Genomic DNA, 20,456 nt, shown 5'->3' on the forward strand with positions numbered 1-20,456 from the left:
AAGTTTGTTATTGTTGTTTGCTTTTTTAAATATGAAAACTTTTCTTTCCAAAGGTGAGGATTAGTTTCCTATGATCAGCTTGGTTTCTTTCAGATAATGATAGTTTCACAGATCAGATTATAGTACCCTTGGTTCTGTGAAAGGTGTTGAAAGGTGAGAGTAATGTAATTGGTAAGAATATATGCCACAGTAAACATTTATTCTAGTTCTAGGTAGAGTAATTTTTCTGCAGTTAATGCTTCTGAGTAAACTCTGTCCATGTGTCCACCCATACTCTAATGATCTGTTGATCCCATTTCATTTTAGGAAGCCAGATTCATGGTTAGGTTGCATAATCTGGTGGTTATCTAACATAAGTTGATGAAAGAACTAAAAAGCTAGTCTGTTTTCTTTATGGGAATTCAAAGAAATGATGCTACACTTTCCTTTTTAGTCAGATATCCAAGCAGCATCTTACTCTGTGGAGTAAGAGGGAGCTTATGGGTTAAAAGCACAACAGATTTCTTTTGTTAGTAGCCACTTATAGGGCCTTCCCCAAATCTTGGGTGAGTTTCAGAGTTTTCATTTTTCACTATTGCAGACTGTTTAGCAGAGATTCATGCCATCTACCAGATTGAAGTTTCCTTTTATTCTGGTGTTGTTAATTTCATTTAACAACCAAAATGTGTGAAGTTGAATTGTAAAAGTTTGATCTGCTTGGTATTGTATTGTTTTTAATCTGCTCTATGCTATCGAAGAATTTGTGCTACATAATGACCTGCTCAAGTTCTCTTCTTTTCAAAAGAAGACCTTCCTCTTCTTCTCAAATATGGGTACGTTATTATTTTTTTTTTTCTGAAAGGTGTTACTGCTTCACAGGTGATATTCCTTTCCCACATAATACCAATACCAATAACTGTCATGAGTCTCATTTTGTTAGCCTTCTTAAAAAGGCTGATAGCACTTTAAGATTTAAAGAATCAATTAGGAAAACAAACGAACAAACAACAATAACAAACCTCCCTGAAGTATTTGTTCCCTTAGCTTTTACTGTATTTTACTATTCATTTATGAATTTATATCAAGTAACCTGAGTGACTTGCTGTTTTCTTCACAATAAGAAACAACTGGAAAATCTGGTCTTCCAGCTTTGGCACAGTTGAGGTATCCAAATGCACTTAAATATAAAATTCAATTTGTACATTAGAATATTAATTTTAATAGTGTTTTTTCTCAAATTTTTTAGGACAATTAAAGTAGAGGTGTATGATTGGGATAGAGATGGAAGGTAAGGCATAATTTCTATTGCTTTCTATTTATTTTAAGAATGTGTAAATATACAGTGGCCAGAACTGGACATATATATATATGCTTGAGCTTGTGTCTTCATACTTTGGAGAGAAAGTATATTTTTAAGTCATGGTACTAGCACTTGCATGTAATAGAAAAATATGTTGATTTCTATTTCTCTCTCTGTTGACTTGTCTTAGTTATTTTATTTATTATTATTTTAATTTATATTTTTAAATACATGAATAAGCAGTTAATTTGGATACTTAGGAGTATATTATTTATTATATAATAACATCTCTAATATTGCTAAAGCAGCTTGTTTCTAGTTCTTCTGTGGCCAAATAGATCTTTTGTTAGTAATAGGGAAATTTACCCTGTGCTGTCATTCATTTCTCTGCTGACAAGAGCCAAAACCAGTTTCAGCTTTCTCAACTTACATCTTTGTCTTTTTGATTCTATCATGAAATCTGTTGATTTATAAGCATTCTTACCATATATTTATGCTCTGCAATTACCACCCCATAGAACTAATTCATCCTTCTTCATTAGATACTTTCTGGAGGGACAAAAAAACATTAATTGCTTATAAATAAGCAATTAAAAATATGAGGATTAAAATTATTAGAAAAAAAGCTGCATCACTGTAAAGATTTAATATTATATTAACATCCTCTACTTCACAGTTAAATTTGCCAAATCTTCAAAAATGTGATATAATTTGTAGGCAAGATACAATATTTTGTGAAAATAATTTGAAAATGAAAAATGAGACAATATTTCCAAGTTGGTAAAAAAAGAAAGATCCTATTTTATTAATCTTTGTTAAACCCAATTTGCTGACTTGTTTCCTTTAAAATCTGAATCTGAGATGTGATTAAAAGAAGAAATCTGACAAATAATTTTATAGGCACAATTTTGAGTGAAAACATCAACATGCTGTGGAATTCAGGCAGTCATTAGTCTCTTCTGTTCCAGCCACTGTGAAAGATTGTCTGCTTTTGCTTACATCTCATTCTGAATACCTGTTAAATGAGCATCTAAAAAAAAAAAAAAAAGGTGAAGAATATTATTTACGTTTATTCCTTCTTACTCTAACCATATGGTTTTTTGCCTCTTGCTTCCCACCTTTTTTGAATTTTTGAATTTAGAAGCATACAAAGCAATGACTTTTTACATGTTAAATTCCTTAAAGATGAGACAGCACTCATCTCATGTAACTTCAGACAATTTAAAAATCAAGCTGCTAGATTGAGCTAATCATTTAAGCTATTTCAGTATCAAACCAGGCAAAATGGTATTCTGCATTCTGATTGAATCTGTCTCAATAGGAAGAAATCGTCATTTGGTGATGCTTATGACTTACTAGTGATCATAGCAAGAACATTCATTATTAATTTAACTTCGAGTTAGCCAAATGGATCTGAAGTGGATCCTATTCAGGATGCTTAATTAGTTTATCAAGGTTTTGTACAATGCCGCTGTTAAATAGATTATATTAATTTTTATTTCTCATGGACTCTTTGTTAATTATCAGTTGATACAGTAGCTGATGACCTCACCGGACTGCCTGTTTGTGCTCCAGAGATGTGCAGTCCTAGGAAGAAGAACCTTTGACAGATCATCAGGGAACGTGCTAGATAGCAAAGCAAGTTACATTGAATGTTGCAGGTTGTTCTGCAGTTGGAAAAACAGCAGTACCATGCATATACTTGATTTGTGATTTAGTGTGCTCTTGTTCAGCAGCCTTGAGTTAGAGAAGAGTTAGTTAGTTTCTTGACTGGATCATCTTTACATTAGCCTATCATTTAAAAGATTTGCTTCTTTTTGTCTATTTTAGATGACCTAGCATTTCTAACTTAATTTGTTTTTCCATGGTTTTAATCAAGCAATGCAAAAAAGTTCTATATGGACAGTTAACTGCACTGGATTCTTTTTTTATATTTTATACATCCCCAACAGAAATATTGGCTTGGTACTATTTGCAGTGCTGAGTTCTGATGTCATTTATTTCTGAAAACATTTGGAAGATTCAGGATACGTGGTAATGATACATATCCATGGCATTAAATCTTGAGTATTAAAGTAGTCTAATGGATGAAGAATGCAACTAATAGTTAAAAATAATAATAATAGTAATAATCTGTAGAGAATTATTTTCTTTCACTTGATCTTGAGGAAATCATCTGAGAGGGAGTAACTCAGCTGTTCACAAATACTGGTTAAGCAGTGTAATAATGTAGATGTGCATTATTTGATATATCATTATTTTATCAAGAAAAACATGTTCTCGTAAACTCTTGCATTGGTGCAGCTCAATTGTACGTATGCAAAGTTTGGGAAAGAAACCTGGGATTTGAGGTGCAACCACCAGTGAGGCAGATGGCTCTTCACTGAAATGTAATAAGAATTTAGGGGGCATATCAGCTTTATCTGATTTACAGGCTGTGTGACCACAAATGAAGGACATCAGCAACACTGTTTTTATTGTTTTTATTTCTTTCTGAAGGCTTTTCCAGTAACTTCAAAGAAATTGTTATCTTGCAGATGTGGTGCAAAAGCCATTTCAGAACCTTGGCTTTTACGGTCTGTTATACAGAATAAAATGCTGTTATTTTTTCTTGAAATTTAAAACAATAAATTATACCATGCTAACCTTGGGGCTCCAAAACAATCCCTGAAGAATCTAACCACTGCAAGAGATAAAAATTTGTCTGAGAACCTGAGCACTGCAAGAGAGACTGTAAATCTCAGATCCCAGCTGCTTTCCTCTTATTTCTTGTCCTCCATCTATGACCTCTTTCTCCAGCTGCTTAGTTGATTTTTAAATTGTTGGACTTCTCATCCTTCTCACTGACACATTTCTAGGGATGATTGACAGTTTCTCCATTGTTTTTTCCTTCTAGATTATTAAAAAAAAAAACCCAAAGCTAATGACAATTCTGAAAGTGATTTTCAGCACTTCAAAGCACAGTGCCAGAAGTGCCAGTTTTAGTGAGTTGGGATTCAAGTGATTGTTTGATGTACTGAGAGTCTCTGATTCAGAGTTCTGACATGCAGTTCATGCACAGAAGTGTCTAAGTCTAGGAATGTTTGGTGTTCGGAAGCCAAAGGTCTATCAGAGACAACTCCTTCTGGTTCTCAATTCAGACACTAATTAGGAAGTCTGTAAGGTGGTGTGCAATCATGAATGTTGGGAGGGATCAATGTTATATTTTTCTAAATGAGTTATACTTCCAGCAAAGGCAAATGTCCAGCAGGCACTCATCTTTCAGAGCCAGTCTATTGAAGGGTGTGCATCCATCTCAGTAGGGACTGCTCATGTCTAAGCTGATGGTCTTTATAGAGCAGAGAGCTCCGGGACCACACCTTTTCAGTAAGATTAGTTGGAGGAATTAAATCTTTCTGGCTCAGTTCTTTCCAGTCTGTGTATATTGACACAAAGAAAAAAAAAGCATTCCATTGTCTCATAGAATTAAGAAGATAGTAACTCCTAAGCAGTACAGATTTCAAAGTATTTTTCCCAGAGAAAAGCCCTATCTGAAATTGCTTATCCTCTGCTACAGCATATTCGTATGTAGTCATTGAGAAGCTGCTTGATTTTCTGCTTTTAAAAAAATACCAGACGACTTGAAAATTAAAGATTGTTATTAAAAATTGCTATAAAAGGGAAAGGTTCATCTTTTAGCAAGGTGCATTTTTTTCCAGAGCTGTGGTGACTCAAAATTAAATATATTTTATGTGCCACAGCCTCTATAGCTCTCAAGTTCTATTGCTTCGATGCTGTTCTTCTATTCCCCTGGTATAATAGTTGTCGCAATCCAGGGAGTGTTTAGAAAAAGGAGACAATATCTTTAAAATGTGTTTCTTAAGAAAAGTCTTTGTCTGTCTCAGAAACAATTTTCCAATCTCCAGAGTGGAAGGGGATTATTTCGTGGCTCTGAATCAGAGTAGTCAGTAATAGCTTCGCTATATAGTATTTCTCAAGCCTTCTGTGGGATGCTTTAGTTGTTTCATTGGCATTGCCATGATGACTGAACCTTTTAATCGCATGATTTACAGATATTTTTGAATTCCCACTCGTTTCAGATAGAGAATTTTAATTTTGTGTTTGTTTTGTTATTAATAAAGTAAGAAATTTCATGTTGCTATGGATTGTTTCTATTTTTCCTTTTCTTGCGCTACTCAGGAATATTTAAATTTGCTTTTAATATTTATAGCTTAATTAGAAATGCACTGTATTTCTCAAAAACAAGTTTAACAAGCAACAAAATCATACAACTTTGACACTCTATTCTCATTTACCATTGAAGGAAAGATTAAAAAAATCATTATTATCATTATCATAGCTCACTGGTTGTGAAAGCAGAGTGTAGAGGAGGTATGGTACTTTTCTTGGGAACAGCTGTGAAAACAGAGGGAGAGAGGATCAGGAGGAAATGGGAGTTGGATCAGCAGTGAGAAAAGTTCAGCCAGGAAGGGCAGAGATGGGCACAGAAGGTCTCATGACACCTGGAAGTTGTGTAGCAGGCTGTTAGGCAGTAGCTGTGTGCTTGCTGCCCATTCCAGATGTTCCATTCACTCTAGTCTGGTAGCCATGTGGTTTTTGTGGTTCTGCTCCCTGACCCCAGAAGCCGTTCACAGTGGAGCATCATCCAGCACTTTCCCTCTGGCCACCCTGCCCACAGTGGTTACTTTGCAGTTTGATGTCCCTGGCTAAGAGTTGACAAAGCAGTTTTTAAAATGTGAGTGACAGAGCATGGAAATGTGGAATTTATTCTTAGAACAGAAATAGTATTCAGAAAGGAAAAGCTTGTAACCACCGCTTTGGTGTTAAAGCAAGATGCCAGTGGTGATCCGGTGAGAAAGTGGTGATAATATTTTACAGCTCTCTCTGTTTTCTTAGATTCTTCAGTGATCTACCTCACATGTAAGCTCAATTTACAACTTAGCCTTCATTGTGTAGCTAGGCTAAGCAGAAGCTATCAGAAAGATTTAACCTCATCAATCAAGTCGTCTTTTTTATAACTAAAGACATAGCAAAGTGAAAATACAATTTTTGAAGGAAATTTCATGTTTTGCTATTGCTGCTTTCTTGGGTGTTTGTTCATACTGGTTGTGCTTCTCTTTTTTATAAATGTGTGTACTATATGTTTAAAGTAGTAAATATTGTCTCTTTGGTTTTTTTATATAGTCATGATTTCATTGGAGAATTCACAACGAGTTACAGAGAGTTATCGAGAGGGCAGTCTCAGTTCAACGTGTATGAGGTAGGTGTTCTGAGTCTTTTTGTTCACCTTCAGAAAATAAGTGAGAAAACTTCCAGTGTTCATGGTAATAAACTGGTTAAATCTGAACAGTGTGTGTCAAATTTAATTCAAATTTGGGATTACTTCACATTTCCCCTTTTTTGAAGAAGTGCAGAAAATCTTAATGTGTTGCTCCATAAATGTGTTTAAGAGTTAGTAGGTATGTGTGCATATATATATGGGCAACAAGAAAACTTCAGACTCAGATGGCTGGGTTGTTAGACATAATCCGGAGCAACTACTAAGTTATAAACCATTTCCGTGTGTGCAATTTGTCATTTATTTCTTCTTTTACCAACTGTAACACGTGTTGTAAGTTGGATGCTAGTTTCTCTTATTTAAATAAACAACAATTCCTACTTAGATGCAAAGACACGTGTTTGGCCTCCAGTGCAGACTCGAGAATTTTTAGAGCTTTTATGATAGGATTACAAATGACAGTGCATTTACCTTCTTTGTTTGTTTGTTTGCCCTGGTCAGTTACCATCTTTGCTTAAAAATATACTTTTAATTTGCAGTTTGGGATTAATTTATTTGCCAGCTGTTGGGATTGTCAAGCAGTTGTTAATTCAAGTACTTCTAACTGCTGTATGACTTTCCCTTATATTGTAGGTAAATGTAGACTACATCTACAGTCACTGTCTTCTCAGGGCCCCATTGCCAAAATTGTACAGTTTTTGTATTTCAAAGATAGTAAATTCCTGATTCGACACTTCTTTCCTAATTATGTCTGAGATTACTAAGATTTGGCAAACAGAATAGATTTTTTCTCCTTACTATTTCTGTCTAGCCATTTCTGTGAAAGCTTTTCAGCATCCTCCGTTTCACATATGCTCATAGGCAAAGTGAATGGATTGTGCCCATTGCCTTCTGTAAGCTGAAGTGCTGAATCTGAAGGATTTCCTCTGTAGGCCTTTTGTAGATTGACTTTCAGAGATTTGCAACGAACATTCTTTTTAATTTTATGTTCACTGTTTTGTTGTCTTCTTTGGTCAGTTTTTTTTCTCATTTTTGCCATCTTTCATTTATAAATATAAATATTCATACAACACAAGAAAACTCTTTAGGAAGAGCACAGTCTGCTGTGTTTATTGCTCCATGGTAGGTATATACTGGGGACAGTGGAACATCAGAAAATGCTGTGTGCTTGCATGACATGGAGTCATGAAGGACCCAAAGAACAGCATTAAAGGTTGTCTTCTTAATGTGCATTTTTTGCAGTTTCCAGGTGTATCTTTCTGATAATTTTGTAACATATCCTTTATGAACATCTACTGATTATAAAATATGTATCCCTGTCATAGCTTCTAACCACAAGAATGGTCCATTCTCTTCATGAGTTTTTAGCTTAGTTGTTTTCCTTTCTTTCATATTGGAGAGTCTGCAGTCTCCACTCTCATGAACTTAGAAGATGTTTGTATCAACTGAGTAATGAACATAACTCAGGAAGATGCCCCATCTGCCAGAATTCCTGAGGGAAATATAGGAAAGGCAACCATGCATCCTCCTGGAAATTGCCTTTATTTTGTCTCAATTTGTGGAGCCTTGATCATTTGATTAAACCTTAACTCATCCTCATACAATACATTGCTGTCATTGCACCACAGTAACGCGTCCCATTCCTGGGTCTGGTTGCCAGCACAATTATTCTTGTTAAAAACAGTCCTCTCATGGGAAATGTTGGTGAGCATTCCCATTCTCTAGAAGAGCTGTGGTAGCATGAAATGAGTCAGCAAATCCTAGTCCACAGAGACCAAGTATAGGAACTGAAGAAAAAAAAAGGGCACTTAACATTTTTTTTCCACTTATTTCTGTTGTTTTGGAAGTGCCTGAAAGTATTTGTCTTCTTATTTTTGGAGCTCTTTCCTGACTGAGACATGTGACTTTGTCTTTGATTCTTTTCTTGGTATTTCTTCAGTAGCTATATCCTTGGCCTCCAAGCTTTTGATCTTACCCCTCCAGCTTTCCCAGGAGGAATTAGTATCTAAGGCTCCCTAACATCAACATCAGGGGTCATTGGTGCCATTCAGAAAACAGGAATACTTTTTTTTGACCAAATCTCCTGTAGTGTAGTCTTGATGGTATTGAGCATCTCCTCTTTTAACATAGCAGCTACTTTGCCTTCAAATTAAAATACAGCTAATGCAGACACTTCTGTGTGATGTCACGTGATGACTTGTGAGGTCAAATGGGCTTTTGTTGCTTTTAGGATGGTTCCATGACCAACAGTCTCAAAGACTGTTCTCTTGTTCTCTCTTTGTCCATTCTGATAGCAGAGGTTTTTCCTGCATTTAGGCTCTCGTGTCCAGGCAGGTGAAACTCATGAGCAGCCTGTCTGTAAGATTTTCTTGAATGTTGTCTTAATCCCATGATGAGAACTTTCTCATTTCTATTTCCCCCAAGAGTGCTTTCGAAGTAAAACAGATCTAATTTAATCATGGTCATGCTGATAGATTTCTTTATTCCAAGACCTCTTCTGTCCCTCAGCATAAATACTTGAGACTTTCCAGGTTGTAGGTACGCTTTTTGAAAGATTTAGGTTAGCTTCTCCATTTGCAGCATGATTTCCAGCATCATGCAATTTGCATCCTTAGTTTGTCTCAAAATTAAAATGGAAAGATAGCTTTGCTAATAATGAGAAGGCAATAGGGTGTTTTTTTGTTTTGTTGTCATTATTTTCTGTGTGGTATCCAGATCTTTGTTATTCTTTAAGCCATCCTTTGGTCTTGGTCTACTGCCATTACACTTCAGTATTTTGTAATGTATCATATTCCTTAAAATGCTGACATGATGGTTTGTGCAAGCACTAATGCAGGGTGGGGAAGGAGGGTGCTCCAATTATGTGCTGCACTTCTGTTTTGAAGAAGAGCACTGGTGCTGCTGTGCAAAACAGGACGAAGATAACTTAAAGCAGTGTTCTTATTTAGATCCAGAATCAACCCGATGGAGTTGCTGTAATTTGCAGCAGCTTTCTACAGTTTCACTGCACACAGTACTCTGCACACAGTACTCTGCAGTGAAACTGTCCTCTCATGTTGTATCGCTGACATGATTCCTACCCTACCAGGAATATTCTGTCATAACTTCTTACAGTGATTATGCAGTTTCTTAAATACACTATCAATATCTTACTCCCAGCAATAGCATACATTTTCCCAGTATTTCTCTCCCCGTATGACAATCCTCTGTGCTTTCCCACTGCTTTGACATGATCAGTCTGTGCAATATCGGAACAAAGGAGACTGAACAAATTCTTTTTTAATTGTGTTACAGCTAGACTGCCTTGGGGCAGAGAAATGTTTGAGTGTTTTTGAATTAGAAACGTTGATATAACAAGCTCTCTTCTTTTTTAGCACTAAGAGCTCAAGTAGCTTCCTTGGTTTTTGCAGGGGTGTAAAGCTTTTGGAGGCTAGGAAGTATTGTGATACAGTTACCTGAAATTTGAGCAAAATCTACACAATGATTGTTACTATGATAGTATCTGGAATTGTGAGAGAGAGAAGCTGTGATTTAATTCATCTTTGATCCCGAGAAGATGCCTTGTTTCCCATGGCATTTTAGTCCAAGCACTAGTGCATTTCCTAGCAATTCCTAAGATGCTGATTGTCAAGTTAAGTGAAGCAGAAGATTCTCATGAATCTTCTTTTGGGCACTTAGTAGCATATTTCTTTTCTATAGTTGTTAACTCAGGCCTGACCATTGGAGAGTTGTGAATGAAGGAGCGTGGATCAGGCAGGCAGTTTGCTACCTCCGTCTTCCTGCTCTGGGCAGTTGTCAGTAAGAGTCACCTTCCAGCTAAAATTCTGGTTCAACAAGCATTATTGCATTGCATCTGCATACAGATTTTAATTTGCAGCTCACCTGTCCAGCCACTAGGAGGGGGATGGGGAATGTTGCTAGGAGGGGGATGGGTTATTTAGCATTTTTTAGGGTGACAGAGGGCACCTGTGTGTTATACAGTAAAAGGTTTGAAGAATACTCACCAGATAGCAGTGTGGCAAACTGAAGAGAGAGAGTCATTCTTATTTAGCCTGCTTGGGAAGATCTCCAATGATAGTTATCTCTTTCTGATTTGCATTTCATAGTTCTATGTTGTGCAAGGAATGTAAGGTGATTTCATTTTGGTTGGGGGTGAATTTTTGGAAGAGGCTTTGCTACTTTTCCTGTTTTCAGGAATTACTGTTGCAATATTTTTTAGCAATTAAGTAGCTGAGATTTCAGGTGGGAATGCTTTAATTCCTGGTCATTCATGGAACATCTGTGCATAGTTTACAGTAGAACTTAGCAGTAAGAAGAATTTGAGTTTTCCTGGATGTATCGGAGATAGCTGATCAACATAATTAACAAAATAACATTTTGCTTCCAGTTCTGTGTGCAATGACGAATAGAACAGGAGTACATTTTCCAGGACATTTAGTGAAACTGTCTGAGACTTACCTACCTGAGAAGGGAAACAATCTTTTTTTTAAATGTCCACAGTGGGAGATTGTATGAATGTGGGTTCAAGATATTTGAGAGAATGATATAATACTTTATAGTCCAGTTCTGTGAAGATTCTTGTGCCTGAGAGTGCACTGTGTTTGGCAGTCAGGTGGTGGTCTGTGCCAGATTTCATGAAATAACAAGCTAGGTTTGAGATTGTATGACCTCGGCCTTTCTTTCATTGCAATTGCAGTACCTGTCATTGCACCACATACAAAAACTAGGGGTAGGACAATTCCCATTTTTCGCAGATAACACTATGAAGATAGGAGCAGATTAATTGAAGAGGTGCATTGTAAGACAAAGAAGTGATGACTTAGAACACTGGAACGCTAGAATCAGGAGTACAGAAAAATGCAGAATTTTGTGCAAATTCAAAGCTACTGTGCACTCAGTTGTAATGAACACTCTCACTTCTGTTGTTTCAGTCCCTTATTTGTTGAATATCAGTAACAACACTGCCTTACCTAGCACTGTGAAAATAAATCACTGGTTTTGAAATCTGTGTATATCCCAGTCTTGAGGTGCATAAGTAGAAAGCACACTGAATAAATTTAGATTCTGCAGATTCTGTTTTTTGCACTGAAAGTGTCTTAACAATTATCTTTGCTTTTAATGAAAAATGACTGTGCTTTAATACGTATGTCTCTGTTTTTAGGTAATAAATCCAAAGAAAAAAGGAAAAAAGAAAAAGTATATTAACTCTGGAACAGTAAGTAGATATAATTTATAATATTACTGAATACTTTTCTCTTGAAATACAGAGTAGTTGACTTGACATATAACAGAGTTAGAATAGAACCATCTGTGAAAGCTACAACAATAAACTATTTACTGTACTACAGCATTTATTTTCAGATGTGTTTGTTTTTTTTTTAAGTTGATAGAAGTTGTTTTCAAGTGTGCTGTTAAGTTGCCAATGATTTTAAAAATGAGTTATACCAAAGCTGGAGGCAGATTCTTGAAATTATTTGATTGGACACTATTAGATTTTGTCTGAAACATATTTGCATTTTCAAAAGTCAATTTGATGCTCACCTAGCATCAATAAAAGCTACTAAGTCATACCTTTCATGCTAAAACAAGAAGAGTCATAAATTTTTATTGCCGACAGCTCTTGTAAATCTATCTTGAAAATTCTGTTAAGGCTATTTTGGGATGAGAATTTAATGTCCTTTTATTCATATTCTGTTATGAACCGTTTGTTAGCAACGCAGATAATTCCCTTCAGCATTTTCACATCTTCTGTGTTTTGGCACCCATGATACTCAGAACATCCACGAAAAAATGAAAATAAATGTTGAAGAACTGTATACTGGAAAATCAAACCAGATTTTAGATACGTTCTTTTGAAAACACATTCAGCATAGGGTTTTTTTTTTGCTCATGGAAAGTCCCAGTGAAGCCTGGAGGACTACTTTCACTCTGAACTGTATAGCTTTGAAGAAATGATTTCTCAGTCTCTCATTCTTGTATAAGTCTGTTCATCAGTAGGAGAACTATCACTTATTTTGTAGCTCTGTTTTAAAACGTAAAAAGTAGTTTGTGAAAATTCACCTTGCCAGCTCTGATTAATTCATTAAATTTATGTGTGTACGTATGTATGTATGTATTTATTTATTTATCTTGCTATTTAAAGTCTTAGAATAAAGTTCTTTCAGGCTCTCTGTACTTGAAAGAACATTGTTTACTCATGTTTGGGCAGACAGAATCAACTGTGGGTTCTTTATTTTTTGTCTCAAATTAACAGGAAATTTACAACAAGTGCTTCGGTGTTAGTAATTTTCTTTCCTTTTTTTCTTCTTTACTAGTGTTTTTTATAATTGCTTTTATATTGATTCCTTTTTGTCCCGTTTGCCCTTCTGTGTGCAGGCTTCCTTTAATCTTCTGCGAATAGTCACTTTCCTGTATGTTTACCTATAGTTTTTTTTTTTACTTCTTTCTGTCATTCACCCAAGATATTTGGTGTTCCAACAGATTTCTCCATTTCCAAGCCATCTAATATCATCATTCTCACTAATGGAAAGTTGCCTTCTTGAAAAAAATTAGCAAAGTTAATGTAGGTCATTGATTGCTATCTCACTGCTATTTTAAAGAAATACACTGATAGAGTATCCATTTCCATTCATTACTACTCAGGAGGTCATTTTAGGTTCAGAAATGTGGACAGCATAATTTGTAAATAAAGCAAAAATAATATAGAGTGAATTCTTTGCCTCATGAATCTATATGAATATCTTCGATGCCAGATCTTTTTCACTTGAGTTAAAATTTGCAACTTGAGCACTCAAAATGCCACATTTTAAGCTGCTGCATAAAAAGTTGAAATTCCTGAATGATCAAAACCGATAGTGAAAAAATTTCTCATCTTCTCATTCTTCCATATGTTCCACTTTAAATATTTTTCTGTATTCAAGTGTATGTGTGTGTATCAGTTCCCAATACAACTGCTGATATGAGATGAGAAATGGCATAAATAATAGTAGTTGAGTTCTTTAAACAAAACTGAAGTACTCAGTAAGTACCTCAAAAAGAAAAAAACGTATGTTTGCCTGCCCTGGAAAGTGATCTTTCATCCAATATCTTTCACTTTAAAAAAAGAAAGAAACCACCCATACCAAGACAGAACAAAACAAAACAACCACAAAAAAAAAAAATCGTATCAGATTTACGAACTTGTTTCTTCCCTTTCAAAAATTGGTTTCTGAAATGGTTACTTTTTTTTTTTTTACCTCCAAAAACATTGTGAATGTGTCTCTATTTGTTTATTTGGGAAATGATAGGTCACATCTGTCTCTTTATTTGCTTTCAGGTTACACTGCTTTCCTTCCTAATTGAAACAGAAGTTTCATTCCTTGACTATATTAAAGGCGGGTATGTGATAGTCAACAAAGTTTTCCTCTTTTCACAATCTCATTGTAATTCACTAATAATTTCTGTTTGTACATTGTATATGATGACTCTAGGTTATTCCTGTAAGAACTGTATCGTTTCCTCGTGCAGAAGCTGTACTTTCTTAAGTTACTCATGTCATTTAAGTTATGGAAGTTCATGTATACTGTTTGAATATGTAATGGTACAAAAATAATGAGGTTGAGTAATGATCCCTGAGCAACCAGTGAAAATGGGATTAACTAATAGGAAATTACGTATGTACTATTAAATTAGTAGCATGCTGTTTTATTTCTTTTGACTACACTGCTCTTTGATTTATGTAAGATTGGCATTTATTTAGAGCCTTTCCCCATCAAAGACATTTTTTCAATACTAATTATATAAAGTTTGTAACACTTCCAATTTCTCATTTATCGTCATTCCAAAAGGGAAGTAGAGACAGAAGCAAATGGCTTACCCTAGAACATATCTGGAAATGGGATCAAATGTCAGGAATTCTCGATTCTTAACCTCTGTACCAGAAGGTGATATTCTCTAAAAGAAGCCAGAAATAATTTACTACACATTTCTAGGCACTTAATATAGATTTTTGAGGCATACTGTCTGTTTTTCTATAGCTATTTTAGGTCACTATTTATCTTTGGAGGAACAAGTTACCAGTTTTTTTTTTTTTTTTTCTGGCAGTCTTCAACCAGGCATCTGCTGAAATACAAAGATATCTGTGTTGTGTTTTGCCATTAGCAGTACACTGCTTCATATTTGTTTCCAGTTGTGGTAATCCTACAGACAATAATGTGCTTAAGATTTATTGCTCATTTATCACTGAAGTTTGTTCTGTTAAGATGATGCCACAAGATATATTCTAGTTACAAAGAAACTGTCAGTAAGATGGCTATACTACCATTATTTTTAAGGTTTTTAGAAATACAACTGGAAATTGTACACCAAACTCGTAACTGGTATAGGGAATGGATCACTGCTAAGAAATGGTCAATATTGTTGACCTAAGTCACACGCTGCAGCAGAGAGTAATTTTTTTTTTTCTCTCTCAAGGAGTAACAAATTTTTTGATGTTTAAATTCTCCCAAAAAGTTAAATTTTGAAGTCAGGCTATCCAAATTTACTGCTGTTTGTTCTCCATTTAATAAAATAAGTATTTTTACTAAGGGTCATACTAAGTCAGTCTCTTATGTATGTCAAAACACAGTGTCTTTTGGCTCATTAAGTTTAAATGCAATGAGTGCATTTTCATGGATAGTACTTGCAAATGTGAATGCTTAAGATTTTAAGCATGGATGTAGATGTGTTCTCTTTAAAATTGTTACACATATCTTTGGAGAAATTTTTCTTCTTTTTCTTTTCATTCTATTGGTCCCTTCCAATCCAAACCACTTTATGATTCCATGAACAAGGCAAGCATGGCAGGCCCAGAGATGGTGAACAGGTTCAGCTAAGAATCCAAAACTTCAGGGAAGTCTGTGGTGATGAGGAAAATCAAGATCTGGATAGAAAGTCAAACCACAGATAAAGGTCAGGATCAGTTTCAGTGATTGTCAGGTGGGCCTATGCTGAGAATTCAAGGAGGTGAAGCCATGAAGTCAGTCTGTGGGCATAGCTGAGCTGGAGATCTATGTTCCTCTGACATCAACTCAGCCTTCAGTCTTAAATGGGGCTCCTGTGCCCATGAGGATGTGGTCAGAGGGCTGAGATAAGGCTGGTTAGAGTCACTATCCTGAGAGTGCCTGCATTTTATTCCTGGATGCTTTTGGACTAAGAAATGATCTAGGTCTTCTACAGTTGCAATCCTTACTATCAGTTCAGTTATGTGGAAACACTTATTATAGAATACTTATAATCTCTTTGTTTCCACTCTTCAGATCCTCCTGTTTCTCCTCAAAGTGGATTCAGTTCATTTGTTGTTAGAATCTGTTAGGTTTTATATCTAAATTTGGAAAGACAAGAAAAGAGCGCATACATGTGTAATCTTTTCAAATTGAGTTATCATATTTCCCACGGAGCTGTTTACAATGCTAGTTACATATCTGTATTCCATAGATGATTAATATAAATTCTCAATACAAATAATACTTCTGTAATTCTTATTGATATTTTGTATGTTGTGTTTTCTCTCTAAGTGCCAAGCAGAGAAGTCTTGCAATATTAATAATTACTACTTTTGAAGATTATCCCTCTTTTTTGGTAAAAGAAATGGAATATAATTCAGGAGGCTACTGTGTGCTTAAAGGTCTGAGCATTAATCATAATCATTTAATTATTTTATCTAAATCTTGTTTAGAGATTCATACCTCTGTTTCTAAGGACATGCCAGTGAAAACTGTGAAGGTTTTTTTAATAAAATGTTACCTTTTCTTCTCACACCTATAATTTTCTTCTTTGAAAACATAACCAGGAGACTGAGTTTCACAGCCGTTTTCCTTGATCCTGTCTTTCTCTTACTTCATCTCATTTAATACTACTACACATCAGTTTCAGTCTAGTTAACAAATTTTAGAGGGAGGGTGATGTGAAATTTTCTTCATTTATTAGTCTGTTTTCCCAACAAGTATGCCCTCCATAATTTTATTTTTGTTCTTCTTCCATTTAGTTAGGCAAGGGGAAGCAAACAGTGATTCTGCAGGAGGCACAATATTGGCTCTTCTATAAATTGATGCTTATGAAATATTTCATGTTCAGAAGTTTATTGTAATTGATTTGAAGTGTCTAGCACGAATACTGATTTAAGGGAAAGCTTGACAGCGTTGATTGTAATTAATTTGGATTGCAGTATTGATTTGATTTGTATTTTGAATCTGCATATTTTTAATTAGAATTTTTCATTATAAATATAATTGGTGACTTTTTCAAAAAGCCATAAAAAATGACATAGAAATTTGTTCATACATTCTAATTTATTTTTATTTAATAACACTGAATTTCACAGTAGTATGGTAGGAGAGGGATGGATGTCTCTTTGCATCTGTTGTGCATCAAGTGGTATCATCTTAGTTGCTAGCTTTTCCTTGTATCTTGATGCTTAATCACCTGTTACAACACTGACCTTCCTATGTTTAAGGTAGGGTACTATGTGCTAAAAATTAATCTATATTTCAAAAGTGCTTTTCTCCTTCTACTTACTAGTGTATTTTCCTATAAAAATCACCTCCCAATATATGAATAAGCCAGGAATGTGTGGGTTATTGCCTTGAAGAGGAATTAACTTGGAATTATCTTGGTTTGTAGGAATGACTGTCGAACACTTAACAAAGTATTTTATTTTATGCATATAGAATCATAGAGTCACAAAATGGCATGAGTTGGAAGGGACCTCAAAGATCATCTTGTTTGATTGCCCGTGCCTTAGACAGGGTTACCCGCATCAGCTCAGGCTGTGCAAGGCCTTGTCCAACCCAGACCTGAACACCTCCAGGGATGGGCACCCACAGTTTCTCTGGGCGGCTGCACCAGTCCTCACTGCACTCTGAGTGACCCCCTAATATCTATTCTGAGTCTTCCCTCTTCTAGTTTTAAACCATTCCACTTGTCCTAACACTATCAGATTTTAATGTAGAGTAGTTGGCTCTGTCTTACCTGGAAATGAGACCAGGAGCCATAAAGCTGCAAGACTTAGTGGATAGAAAGAACATCTCTCTGTGCAAAACTTTCCATACTTTTCAGACTTTCTAAACATCTTAGAATAGTGTGTGGTACTTTAGATGTTTGTAAATCATGAAAATTTTAGGAACTGTATCCTCTTTCAGCCTAAAAGTGTTAAGTCATCTTTTCTGTCCCAGATTAGTAAAAAAATAAGGGGAAATGTTTCTGCACCATTGTGTTAAAACTTGCCTTCACAAATGCTTTCAGATGTGAACGTGTACATATTGTTTGGATTGTAAGGGCTTTGGGCTTTCATTTTTAACTGAGCTATACTGAATCCCTAAAGGTCAAAAAAGGAAATTTAGAACTGCTATTATGACAGCTATTTTCATCCAACCAGTACATCATATGTAATGGCATATATATTTGATGTACTAAGGAAACTTAGTTGAGATATAGCTATGAAGCAAGGGCTGTCATAGCTATGTATTGTAGAGACTTAACCATGTACGTTGTATCCTTGGAGAATAATTAGGAGTAATAAAGCTATATCGAAGGAGGATCTTGTGAAACTTTTACAAGGAAAATGTTGTTTGTTTTGATGCTGCATTTGCAAAGAGGAGATTAAGAAAATACTGTTGCTGGAGACTTTTTACAGTAAATACCATAGACAATACAGCCCCTTGTTAGTGTTAGTTACTCCAATAGATTCAGTTATAGATTGCTGCACAGTAAGTGATTCTCAAACCTCCACCAACTGCCATCAGACCGGCTGGTTTTCACTCTGAAGATGCAGAGGAAATTCGTTCTTCCTTCCAGTGTACTGTTAAAAAAAACCTCACGCTGTCAAGCCTGGTCAACAGCTACATCCAGACTTAGCTTGTTCCTGCATGCGTATCAATTCTGATTGAAAGAGGATAGTTTTACCTTGCTCACCCAAAGTCACAAACTGTGTGCTCTGTGGTGAAAGTTACTGCTGCTGGTAAGATGCTTTTGTAACTGATAGTGATGATATAGCATGAGTTCACCCTGAGAAGTCATGACTTCCTCTAGCTGCTCTGAGTCCACAAGCCTTGTTGCTGTGCTTGGATGTTCTGTCTGAGCCCACCCTTGAGTCAGGACACTCAGTGACCCAGCCTGCCTAGCCAGATGGCAGTGTTTGGGCAGCTTTTATGCACAGCTTTGTGACCTTACAACATCACTTGAAGCTGTGGATGTCATCTAGCTCCATGGGGAATGTGCATCTGGGAAAGCAGAAAAACAACCTCAGCAAATGAATTTCCTGATCAGAAAAACCTTACTTTGGAAAACTCTGGGGAACTAGAAATATTTTAAAAGAACAGCAAAAAATCCTTGACCCTTAGCCTTAAGTACTTTGTCTCTCCCATTTCTCTGGGCCTTCTTGCCTCTCCCAGTAGGAAATTCTGCTAGTTTTTCTGTTCTGTGTTCTTTAAGTATTTCATAGAATCATAGAATCATTTGAGTTGGAAGAGATCTTCAAAGGTCATCTAGTCCAATTCCTCTGCAATGAACAGGGCACCTACAGCTAGATCAGGTTGCTCAGAGCATGGTCCAGCCTGCTTCTTGAATGCCCCAGGGATGGGGCATCCTCCACCTCTCTGGGCAGCCTGTTCCAGTGCCTTGGAAAACAACTCAAAGCACAACTTGGTGCAGCAAGCTTCACTGTCAGCTACATCCAGGACAGGCCACCTCCTCCTCTGCCTTCATCCAGCTCTGCATCTTGCAAAGCCCAAAGCCCATGCTGCCCAGACAGCCCAGGACTGGGGGCAGATATCAGGTGGGCCCTGCCTGCAGCCCTATGCCCAGAACTGTGCTGACAAACACACTGTAGAAAACTTTTACCCTCACTGTAAAAGCCTTTTTCCTTATACCCAAGTTGGTAGTTTGGAGTTGAATTCAGGCACTTGATAATTTCTGAGTACTTACATACACTACGTTTCCAGCCTTGGGTTTTTTAAATTATTCGTATTATTTTATTTTGATACTTTATAGACCAAACAGCAATCAGTGTAGTGGTTTTGTCCTTATACAAAATGGTGCATTCTGTAATTGAATAACGCTGTACATCATTGTGCCTTAAACAGAGAGTGTGGCTTTACCATAAATTGTAGCATAGTTAGATTCCTGTAAGTTTTCTGTGGTTTGTAAATACAGAATTATTTTCTTGCATATAGGGATTTTCCGTAGCTTAGCATTGTGTAGATTCTGTGCTTCTCTAAACTAAAATCTAACCTACGTTGTGCAGCTAAGTTTGGAAAAGTCTCTGTATGTGAGATATTTAGATTCCATATTGCATCTTAAGTGCATTACTGTGGCATTTTGAAGTATTAGAGATACATATAGGGATAACAGTAAAACATTCATGTGTTGCTCTGTAAAAGAGATTTTTTGCTTTTCAGGATTTCCTAGGTATGGATATTTACCTTATGCTTGCTTTGTGTGTTGAGAACCTCTGTTTTTCTTCCGCATTTGGTCTTGCATTGAAGTATGGTTCTAGCTTAGTGACTGGTTCATTTATTTTCTGATGCTCTACATACAGGTAGGACACAAATCATACTGTTTATTTTTTGTGTGTGTAATTTTGAGCACTGTTCAGAAAATGACTCTCTTGCTGCTTAGATTAACACTGTATGTCCCTTCTAGAGAGCATTCAATTAATCCTGAAAACACCCCAGATTTCACTTACAGTTTTCACATGAATACTTGTTTAGTTTTCCTCAGCATCATAACAAACTGCTCTGTGTATAGAAGTCTAAAGATTGTCTACCAGTTCATTTATTTTCACCTGAGTTAAGCACGAAGGTAGTTTGGCATATCCCTCCTTATTAATCATTATGCAGATAGGTGATTTTACTGCAGTGTTTTTTCATAGTTCAGATACAGCTC

General features: G+C 36.0%; 1 protein-coding gene across 1 annotated transcript in view; it reads left to right on the forward strand.

Moving 5' to 3' along the window:
- CPNE8 (copine 8) overlaps positions 1-20,456 on the forward strand; it is a 93,319-nt gene that overhangs the window by 52,731 nt on the left and 20,132 nt on the right. The window contains exons 10-13 of the mRNA XM_031601727.2: positions 1,226-1,267; positions 6,464-6,539; positions 11,719-11,772; positions 13,873-13,934. Coding sequence (XP_031457587.1) covers positions 1,226-1,267; positions 6,464-6,539; positions 11,719-11,772; positions 13,873-13,934 — 234 coding nt within the window. The remainder of the gene's footprint in view (positions 1-1,225; positions 1,268-6,463; positions 6,540-11,718; positions 11,773-13,872; positions 13,935-20,456) is intronic.

The sequence above is a fragment of the Phasianus colchicus genome, chromosome 1, assembly GCF_987193195.1.
Source record: "Phasianus colchicus chromosome 1, bPhaCol1.hap1.1, whole genome shotgun sequence".
Classification (NCBI taxonomy): Eukaryota; Metazoa; Chordata; class Aves; order Galliformes; family Phasianidae; genus Phasianus; species Phasianus colchicus.